Here is a 10,617-nt window from a genome sequence, read left to right as displayed (position 1 = left end):
TCGCGCATTGTTTCTGCTCAACAGCCAAAGCTTTATTGATTCAAAACCATTTCCCTTCTCCCCCACCCCCAGCATGTTTTATTTATTTTTTATTATTTTTTTTTAATTTTTGTATATGTACCCCTTTTCCCACCCCTCAACTGCTCGTCCACTTCTGATTTGAGTAATATCTCTGCTTGGAGTCTGTTTTCTCAGAAGAAGCTAACTGACAATTCATTCAAATTTTTTTTTTTCTCCCAAGAACCATATAAATTACATGCAAAACATTGTACATAGAGATTAATATCAAAATGCAATACAGATCAGGTGCACTTTAAGCTGGACTCTAGGATATGGCAAACACACCAGGGTACATATTGCTTTGAAACCACCATTTTTTTTTAATGTCATGCATACCACATAATATTCAGTCTTTTGTTTTGTATTTTTTCTGTTTTTATACAAAAATACCAGTGCTTATTATACTAGTTACTGGAAAAGAAAAAAAAAATCAGATCTGTGTGCCCTCTTCAAATCAAAATTTTGTTGTGAGAGCACTGGATAAATATATATACACACACAAATGTTGGTTTAATACTGTATATATATATATATATATATATATATTTTAAGGGGAGGAAATAAACTAAAGGCAGTTTTAGCCATGGGCTTCTTTGAAGGAAATTTGATTTTTTTTTAATTTTTTTTTTCTGTTGAGCAGGAAGATATCAGAGACAGGCCAGAGAGACCAGCCAGCCTCAGTAGCAGGGGGCAGCCTAGGCAAAGAGATGCTGGAGAGGAACAGCTATGTGCCAAGAATGATGCTGGCACTGCCCCCCAACCTCCCTGGCTGGGGCAGGACCAGAGGAGCATCCCCCTCATCACCATGCACCACTGCTCAGGAGATTTGGGGCTGCAGGAGTGCAGTTTACAGGTTGCGTGCTCCAGGGGCTGATGAACTTGTAGGAGCTGGACATGGGTGAGGAACATTGCGGGTACAAGCATCCTTCCCCCCGAGAGGTACAGAAGCCTGCAGGGATTATTCTTTGAGGTCCCTGCAGTTATGCAAGGGCTATGGAGGGCAACAGGAGCTGGCAACAGCATTGTGGAGGCGGGCTTCTTGGATCTGGGATGGGGATTTCCCATTAATCCCAACATCTTGTCACCACAAGAAGCATTTCTGAAGGGGCTCAGCACTACAGGACGTCTACTCCTTGGCTGGGGAAAGCCAAAGGCTGCCCATGCTAAAAGGTGGTTTAGTTTTTTTCCTTCTTGAGATTGTTTTAATTTCTTTTATTTTAAGCTTATTGCACAAAACCTTTGAAAATTAAGTATAATCCCTGTGCAAATCAAAGAAAACCTAATCACAGAATGCAAATGCCTAAAAATGCCTGTTCAGCAATGCACACAGGACGTGATGTAATGTCTTTGGTACCAACCTGCCAATTTATTTCACAGAAAACCACCACCACCAGAGACCCTACTGTTATTAAGAACTGGATGCAAAATTATGTTCAGAGTGTTTTAATAACAAAGCATTCCAAGGCAAGTTAACACAGATCACAGGGTATGACTTCGGTTCCTGTCTGGCATGGCACTCTCCCCCGTGCACACTCGTGGCAGTTCAAACAAAGCAAAAAATAAAAATAAAAAATAAAAAAAAATCTCCCCCTCTTTCAAGGCATGTTGCAGAGAGTCCCCAGAAGTTCATGCTGCCGACCATGCCTCTCCACGTAGAGCACCAATCTCCCCCAAACTGTTTTTATAATGTCCTCAATAACTTAACCCAATAGTCATCTGCTGCCAGTATATCACTGAAACTAAATAGAAAAAAAAAAAAATACTTTACAGAAAAGATGTATGCACAATAAACGCTTATACTTTAAGCAACCAGCCATACCAACATAATTTATATAAAAAAACATTTGTCTCGTCCAACTAACGTCTAGTAGAAAGATGGCTGCTCAGAGAAAAGGAAGCTGACTGGCAGCCGGTCGCCGATACACGGAATTTGTTACCTGTCACCGAACTGCCGTCACGCGTCGTCGCGGACGCGGGACTCGAGATTTTATTTATTTTATTTTTTTTTCTTTAAACAAAATACATATGGCTGACGTAAAAATATCAGTTTTTGATCTAAAGAAAACTATATATATATTTTTTTTGCATAATATTTATATATAATTATTTTCCCCCTCCTAAACATGGAAACTAGAACAACAAAAATAGATCAGCTAATGAACAACCAGACCCTTGCGGCAACCCACCAGTCACAGGTTTCTGGGAGCGACTTTAAGAGCCTCCAAAGTTGGCTTTTTGTTGTTTTTCATTGGTTTAAGGTTGGTTTTTTTTTTTTTTTTTTTTTTTAAGCAGGTTTGAGGTAATAAAAAAAATATCAAAAGGAAAAAAAAAAAACAGTGCCCCCCCCAAGTATTTAATAAATATTTATGTAAGCTTGTAAGAACATCATATTTTAATATATTTTTTTTTTCTTTTTTCTTTTTTTTTTTTGCAAGTATTTAAAATAGAAAAAAAAAAAAAGTGATCTTTTGAGCTATGTCCCCAAACCCCACGGCCACCCCTCTCTTACACCACTGGTGCACCCCCAGGCAAGCAGCACCCCCCTGTCCTGCCCAAGGCATTTTTTTTTGGCTCGCGTGCAGGAGGAAGGGGAGGCCAGCGATGGGTTTTTGTCTGCGCGGGCAGGGGCCTCGAGGTGCCTCGAGACTTGAATTTGCAATTGAGAGGGGGGCAGTGGTGGCAATTTCTCCTTGCTGTTGGCAGTGTACGGAGCCCAGCCTTCACCCTCCCCTTGCCAGCACCGGGGAGGGACGGGTGGGTCGGTGCTGGGCTGGGCAACGAAACAAAGACACTTGGTTTTTGCTGTTGTCGTTTAAGGAACACTTATTTCTTGGCAAAGTACTGGGCCCTCGCGTGGCAGGCGGTGCTGCAGGCAGTGCTCGGAGAAGGCACGGGAGATTCTGCTGTGCGTTCTTAAAGGAAAGGAAAAAAGAAGAAACCAGCCAGCCCCCCCCCCCCCTCTCGTGGGCACCTCTGCTTACGGGGACAGAGGCCGGGCAAAGACGACATCGTACAGCCAGTTATGATCGGGTTCTCTCTGCTTCCAACCAAACCAAACCCAACAGGACGAGGGACAGAAGGCTGCAGAGCTGTTTCCAGCCCTAACCACCCAAAGCCACTAACCAGGGGTGAACCCATGGGGGAAAAAAAAAACTAAGCCTGAGCAAAGCCAACTCCTGCCTCCTGCTCTGCCCCCTTCTTGGCTTTGCAAGAGGGTGGGGGCAGAGCCAATATGCCCAGCACCCCGGGACCTCTGCTCAGACCCCGAGGCTCTCACCCTGGGGAGAAACAGTTACAGGAGATTGAGGCGAGGCAGGACGCGGGGTGAAGAGATGATATTCAAAAAAAATAATAATAATAAAATAAAAATAAAGCAGCAAATGAGGCGTGCAGCACCCCTGGGAGCCCTGCGGCCAGCCAGCCAGCCTGCCAGCTCCGCAAGGGAGCCCCTTCCCTGGCAATCACGGGTTCTCCCATGGGCCGTGGAGACCCCCTCCCTTCCAGGGGCCACGCAGACAGCCTGATTTGTCCCTTCCACCAGCCAAAAGCTGGCCCAGCTGTAGCAGCAATAACCTGCTGCTCATCCTCCTACTGCTTGGGAAGGGAGGCGCGGAGCTGGTGGGCGCCGCTGGAGCATCCTCGGGGGCTCCTCGGCACTTCGCTGCAGCTTGGCACTCCGAGGCTGGAGGATTATTTAGCCCAGCTGAACACACAAGCCAGAACAGGAAGAAAAAAAAAATAATAAACACAAAAAAACCCTCCGCTCCCGACAGCAGGGGCTGCTAAAGCTTTCCAGGGCTCTTGCCAAAAGTTTCACAGCCGTTCACGAGCAGAAGAGATGCGTTTCGTAGGATTCCCCAGGAAAGAGCCCTGCTGCTCACCACCACCGTTCTTCTTCACCCCCTTTACACTGCCAGCTCACCTGCACCTAACTTGGTAGAAAAAAAAAAATAAAACCAGAATCTTTCCTGGCCAGCAAGGCTCCAGCCGAGTCCCTTTCACTCCTTGTCTACCCGTCACTGCTTTGGAAACAGAGAGAAACGTGTGCGCACGCAGAGGAGGAGCTGTAAAGGCTAGGTACCATTTTTTTCAAGGTGGAAGACTGGTGTACATCCCTGCATCTATCAACCTGCGAGTAAACACCTTCCTCCTGGCTGTTTGTTTGCTTTTTTATTATTTTTTTTTTTCTTTTCAACTTGTCGCACTACAGTGCTAACTCCCCCGCTTCCCGCTGTGAAGTTCCTTGGGGGCAAATCCCACAAGCAAAGAACAAACCCCAACATTAGAAGAAAACCTTAAAAACCACAAGTGGAAAAAAAAAATAAAAAGTCAGAAGTGCAGCCCACAGCCCTCGGGCAGGGAGCGTGCATGTAAGACTACAACAATTTGAACTTTTCTTTGAACATGCATTTTCTCAAAGTGAAAACCCCCCTCACGGACGCATGGAGCCCAACTCCTGGAGAGGAAAATGACCTGGCTGTTTCACTTGGGCGAGTACCACTGAAAAATCAGGGATGAAGATGCACAAAATTTTGGCGTAGCCCCTCTCCCGACACCCAGCATCGTGGTACTCCGGTTCCCACAGCTAAATAATCGTTAAAAAAAAAAATAAGAAAAAAAAAAAAAACACAAAACCCCCCAAAATGATATACGTATGAGCAGTTTGACACGAAGTGACCGCAGTGTGTGATCAGTTACTGGTGCCAACATCACACAGGGCGCGGGGCGAAGGTGGAGGAGGAGGAGGAGGAGGAGGGGGTCGAAGTTCTAAGGTCAAACCGATGTCTCCAAGCTGTGTAAGGGGCTTTCGGGCTCCGGGAAGGTGACCTCGGTTTGATCGCTGTCCACTGCATTGTTATTTCTGTTGAGGGCTGTCGATCCACCCAGGCTATCCCCACCTCGCTTTTTGAGTCCGTCGGTCTCGGGGTCGTCTTCGGCGCTGTCAAGGAATGGTGTTCGAGGCTCGTCTTCCTCCAGGATGAACTCCGGGTGAGTCATGAAGTTATGGATGGAGCTTCTGGACTCGGGTTTCTCGAGGCCTTCGTACAAGGAGCTACGGAACGCATTCACCACTTTGATCTGCCGGGAGGCGAGGGCGCAGAGCGTGGGGGGGAGGACAAAAAAAAAGAGGGGTTAGTAGCGGCTACGAGAGGCCCGAGCTCCCAGGAGAAACTAAAAAAAATAAAAGACGATGAAACAAAAAAGGACGACAACAACAACAACGTCACCACCACTGAACACACAGCTAAGTCAAAATGAGAGATCTATGGTGAACTAGGAGGGCCAACATGGATCAGACTCAGGCACTAGGTGTGTGATGGGGAATCAACCGACTATGGGGCGACTTCAGAAGCTGCAAGAAAAGACATAAAAAAATAAAAATAAAATAAATAAAAAAAAAAACAGATCACTTCGAATGAATGGAAGCCAAAATGCATTAGTTGTCATTACGTGTGCGCACGCGTATCTGTGTGTATCAACGAGGACAAAAAAAAAAAGTGGAACTACGACTCAAAAAAAAAGAGGTGGGTTAGACAAAGAGTGGGTTCGCTTCAAGGCAAAAACTCTACCGTGGGAGCAACGCGTGTGCTTGCTTCGCTTTTTTAGTCCTACAGAAAGGAACGGGCTTTAAAAAGGCGTCACCGGCTTTTCAAGCCCACGTGCAGCAGCAGGTCCAGGTGGGTGCCACGAGCAGCAGAACGGGCCCCAGCCAAGCATGCAGGAAGGAAGCCAAATGCCCACGAGCTTCCCCGCACTGCTGCCACCCGCATCCCGGGCTGGAGCTCTGTGTCCTGCCCTGCAACGTGCCCGAGGACCCGGCGGTTCCCAAAGGCAGCTGTTTCGGTGGATGCTCTGCACGGAAAACAACCCCAAACCTTGCCAGGACCTCTCGCTGCTCCCGTGAGCAGCCAGGGGGGCTGTCAGCACTGCCAAAAGCCAGGCTCGGGGCACGGCAAGCGGGAGATCCAGAGCCCAGGTTGGGCAGCCAGGCTGCGGCCGTGCCGCCTGCGTAGCACCAGGAGAGAGAGATCTGGAAGTCAGCCGGGACGGAGGCCACCGTGGGATCCGCTGCTCCTCCAGAAACCCAGCCTTGGAAAAAAAAAACCTCTTCCAGCCCTCTCTCTGCAGCTGGGTCACAGCCGTTGGGTCGGATGGGTGCCGAGGGGGCAGAAGGCAGCGATGCTCGGGGCTGATGTCGCCCCCGGGCAGCGGCGTGCTGGGGCTGGGGTGCGTGGGGTGAGCAGCGCGGGCACGGAAGTGCTCCAGCCCCCCGCGGGTGACTCGGGGCTGCCGTCACTGGAAGATGTCAAAAGGCATCACCGAACGAGAGCGTTGCCATCTGCGGGCTTTCCAAGCGGAGCTGACAAACCGAGCTGAAGGCTTCCAAGCCTGGAAGGACCTGGTGAAGTCGCAGGGCTTTGCCTTTTGCTGCAAAGCCGGGAGCTGCCCAGCACGGAGCGCTCTCCAAAGCATCTCTTGGGTCACTCCGCTGCATCTTCCGCTGATCTTCCCTGCTGCCTCTCCCCAGAGGGCCCCATCAGCTCACACCAGCACCCTCCGGGCTCGTGGCACCCTCCCAGCCACCAGGGAACTGCCTTGAAGTCGGTAACACCTCCCTGGAGCAGCAGCAGCCCTGCTCTGTCCGTCTCCTGCCCCACGGAAGGAGCTCTGGTAGCCACAGGCCACCTCCACCTGCTCTCCATACACGTCCCCTGCCTGCTCTCACGGTGGCACTGTTGGCTCTGAAGCTCGGGCACAAAGAGGAGAGCCACAGGTCGCATCGATGGGATGCTCTCCGCAGCCTCCCCACCACTCAGCCGGCAGCCGAGGGAGCAGAGAGCGCAGGGCTGCCAGGAAAATGATTCAAGGATCCTCTTATAAGCTGTTGAGGCTGAAAATACTCCTGTGTGCTGCCACTTCTTCGGGAACGGGCTGCAGAGCTGGTGAACAGAGGCACCCCTTGTCCCGGGGAGCTGAGCCGGGTTAAGCAGTCGGCCTTGGTTTGATGCTAGGAGGGAAATCGCCACATGGCACAGCCAGCGAGGGCCTCCTGGGGTCTTTGGTCTCAGCACAAACAGCACCCCCAGAAGCAAAGCAGAGAAGTTACTCCGAGATGAGTCCTGTGCCTGAAACCCTGGGGAGTTTACCTGCAGGATGCTCCAGGGCTCCCCTCCTATGGGGGTGCCCTTCCGAGCCCGCTCTGGGTCAGTGCGGCGGTGCCACCCCGTGCTGGGGTGTCCCAGGGGTGCAGCACACCTTCTGGGAACAAAGCAGCCAGCTCCAGCACCCACACGAGCTGTGTGGGACACCCCCGAGGAGATGAGGGTACCTCTGAGATGTTGGAGCACCAGCTGGCTGCGGGAAGGGAAGGTTGGCGTGGCTGGGAACGGGAATTCGCAGCTGCTTCCTGCACTAGGATGTCCCGCAGCAAGATCCTGGATAAATCCAGGATTTAGGGTGAGTGCACAGGACAAGACAGACCACTGAGCACTGCCTCGTGGTGATGGCAGTGACCTGTCACTTCGTCTGCATCCCAAGAGCAGCAACAACTGCCAAAAGCACCGACTGCTCAGAGGCAGCATGCAGAACCACCCGAACCACACACAGCCACAGCCTGAGCAGGATAAGGGGAGCCCTGGTGCCCCACAACGAGGTGGCGAGCCCAGTACAAGCTCCAGCAGAGCAAGGAGCAGCCTCTCAAACGCCCTCCAACACCACTTCAAGCGCTGGCGAGCCCGGACCCTGCCTACCACATCACTGCATCTGCTCCACAACAGCGTCTGCTCCACCTCTCCCCAGATATTTTGATTTAAGCAGCTCCCTCAAACCGATGCACAATCGATTCAGGTGTCCCCTCATCAAAGGAGCTTGGCATAACCTCTGAGCTTGGAATAAATCCTTGTTTTACACCAGCACTGCAAAGAGCTGGGCAAAAGCCACTGCCCAAAGGGGAGGTGGGAATTAGGTCCTCTGCATGATGCCAGCATCGGCTCCGCCACTGACCCAGGGCTTGCTGGGCCCAGCTGCCTCAAACCAGGTCCCAAAGTCCCAAAGAGGCACGGGTTTAGCTCTGCTGACCACCTCCTGGAGCCAGTCCGGAGATTTCCCTCTCCTCCGACGCCCCCCGGCCCCGCACACGGGGCTGCCAAGGTCCAGCCCCGGGGAGCTCAGCCGGGAGGCAGCGGGACGCCGACAATCTGCGGGGAGGGAAGAGGAGCGCAGAGGGAGGGCAGGAAAGCAGCAGAGGGCGTAGAGAAAAGTCCAGATAGAGAACAGGGGGAAGGCTCAGCAGCCTGGGTTAGCCTTTGGTAAGGTCGGTTGTTGCCTGGAAGGACACGTGCCATCCGAGTTATCCACCCACCCCCCTGCTGGAGAACCAGGGGGGGAGCATCAATCCGCAGACTGCAAAGAAATCTGCATTTGGATTTTCTCCCCCCAACCCTCCCCTGCCCTGAGACCCCCCCTCTAAGGGGTTTTCTGCCGATCAGAGTCCCGGCGGTGCAGGGCTGCAGTCAGGAACAGGAGGCAGCTGCAGTGCTGCAGGAGCACGGGGGGGTTAAACACCACCAAACTCAGGCATCGGTGGCGGCTGAACAGAGAGAAAACAAAAAATCACCCCAAATTCCCTCTTCTCTCCCACGCTGCGTAAACAGCGGGGACCGGGAGCTATTCAAAAAAGTCGCCGAGGGTATTGCTTTAGTAAGAGAACGAGGAAAATGACTGTGCAATAAAAAAAAAAAAAATAAAAAAAGCCAATTATCCGGGAAAGACACGCTACCTACTCCCAGCCTGGCACAGCCCTGCGGAGAGAACCCGGCTCCCGTGCTCGTGAGCCACCTCTGCTGCTCACAGGGAACAGGGAGAGGGCACCACATCGCAGGGCTGGGCTCGGGGCTTTGATCAGCTCGGGGCTGGGACCCCAAAGGGGTCCTGCTGGGCCCAGCCACGTTTTCTGTCTCCGTTTGCATGCGCAAAGTGGCGGGCGCAGAAAGGAGCGGCCAGCCGGGCCCCGCCGAGCTGCTGCGCGGGGCGGCGATGCTCTGGGGACACCGGGGGGACAAAGGGAGCCCCCTCCGTGGTGTCCCCGCAGAGCTGTGACCTCTTCAGTGTGCTCCTTGCCAGGGCAGCGTTGGATTTACGCGGAGCTGTGGCGCGTGCGCTCCGGCGCCGTCCTGCCCGGGGCTTGCTGCAGCCTCGAGGCAGGGCTCTGGGGGGGTCCCCAGGGTGCGCAGCGAGACCCCAGCCTCGGCACGGGGACCTCAGCCCTGTCCCAAACGGCATGCAGGTTAACCCACAGCACACGGGGGCTGCTTGCTTCCAAGCCAGCTCCGATCCGGGGGGCTCGGCCGCAGCTGAGCCGCGGTGACCGCACTGCCGAGCCCCCCCGATCGTGGCAGGAGCCCACAAACCTCTCCTGGCACTCGTGCAAAAAAAGGCAGGGAGCATGCAGGCGGCCCCTGGCCGCAGCCCAGCCGGCCCTCAGGAGCGTGCTGACTGCTGTGGGAAGGGTCCGAGAGGTTGCTTTGCTCTCAAAAGGGATTTTAGGGTTTCGGTAAAGCAACTTCTCCGCCAGCCCCCCGGGGACACAGCGCTCCCTTCTCACAGCAAGGCTCTGAGCTGCTGAGAAAGGCTCTTTCAACAAGAACCCCCCCCAAATTTTGCACCCCTCGGGAGGGCGGACCCATAGGTCAATCCTGCAAAGGAGGAGAAGAGGTGAAAGAGGAGGAAGCAACGAGGAATGGGGTGGGGACGGACCTGAAGGTACCATCGGCTCGTTCAAGGTGCAACGGCGTAAAAAATCCAATTTGTTTTTTAAAGGCTCTCCCGCCCCATCCTTCACTTTAGAGATCAGCGCGTCAGTCAAGGGCCAGAGGGAGAGAGAACAGGCTGGGGGAGGCTGTGCAGGTGCTCGCTGTGGTTATTAGAAGTCATGCATTGTAATAGACTATCACTCACTGCCCGCAGGAGGAGATGCAGCAGCAGCAGCAACAGCAGAAGTGGTGGGAGTGGAATTGACGGAGGAAAGAGCTACATGGGTTGGGCTAGAAACATTTTTTACATCGTGGTGCTGGCTCACGATGGAAGGCTGTCTCCTGAGGGCTCCCTGCAAAGAGGAGGCGCCGGTCTGGAATGTGTAAACTACGTCCATCTGCAAAGAATCAGAGAGTGAGATAGCGTCGCCCCGGGCAGAGACAAGGAGAGGGGTCGGGGACAGAGGGGAGCGGGGTTCGGGCAGGCACACAGGGACAGGAAGGAAGAAGGAGGGATGGAGAGGGGGGAAGGAAGGAGGAGAGCCCCCCGCCCACGCTCCCGCAAACCCGCAGGGGTTCGGTGGGGGGCTGGGAGCAGAGGGGAGGCGGGCTCCGGCCCCGGCAGGTGCGAGAGGTGCGGGGTCGATCCCCCAAAAGTGCGGGGTTTGTCCCAGCACCGAGAGAGGTGCGGTGGGGTGGGGAGCACCCCGGGTTACCCCGACAGTCTGCAGGAGGAGCAGAGAGAGGCAGAGGGCAGGCAGAAGTGGGAGCTGGCAGCCGGCGGGCTGGAAACTGCACTGGGAGA

The 10,617-nt window shown here is 53.3% G+C and overlaps 1 protein-coding gene across 6 annotated transcripts in view; it reads right to left on the bottom strand.

The window, feature by feature from the left end:
* Nucleotides 1-2,292: 2,292 nt before the first annotated feature.
* The window catches only part of ATP2B4 (ATPase plasma membrane Ca2+ transporting 4), a 42,903-nt gene continuing 34,578 nt past the window's right edge, over nucleotides 2,293-10,617 (bottom strand). For 2 of the 6 annotated variants that reach the window (XM_084302024.1, XM_084302025.1), the window contains 2 exons: nucleotides 10,018-10,210; nucleotides 4,978-5,139 (listed from right to left, as the gene is read on the bottom strand). In XM_084302024.1, the coding sequence (XP_084158150.1) occupies nucleotides 5,114-5,139; nucleotides 10,018-10,210 (219 nt within the window). In that variant the 3' untranslated portion in view covers nucleotides 4,978-5,113. Of the gene's footprint in view, nucleotides 5,140-10,017; nucleotides 10,211-10,617 lie in introns of all 6 variants that reach the window. The other 4 variants (XM_084302022.1, XM_084302023.1, XM_084302027.1 and 1 more) reach the window with 3 other exon arrangements.

The sequence above is a fragment of the Netta rufina genome, assembly GCF_964035555.1.
Source record: "Netta rufina genome assembly, chromosome: 26".
In the NCBI taxonomy this organism is placed as follows: Eukaryota; Metazoa; Chordata; class Aves; order Anseriformes; family Anatidae; genus Netta; species Netta rufina.
This window is presented reverse-complemented; position numbering and strand designations above follow the sequence as displayed.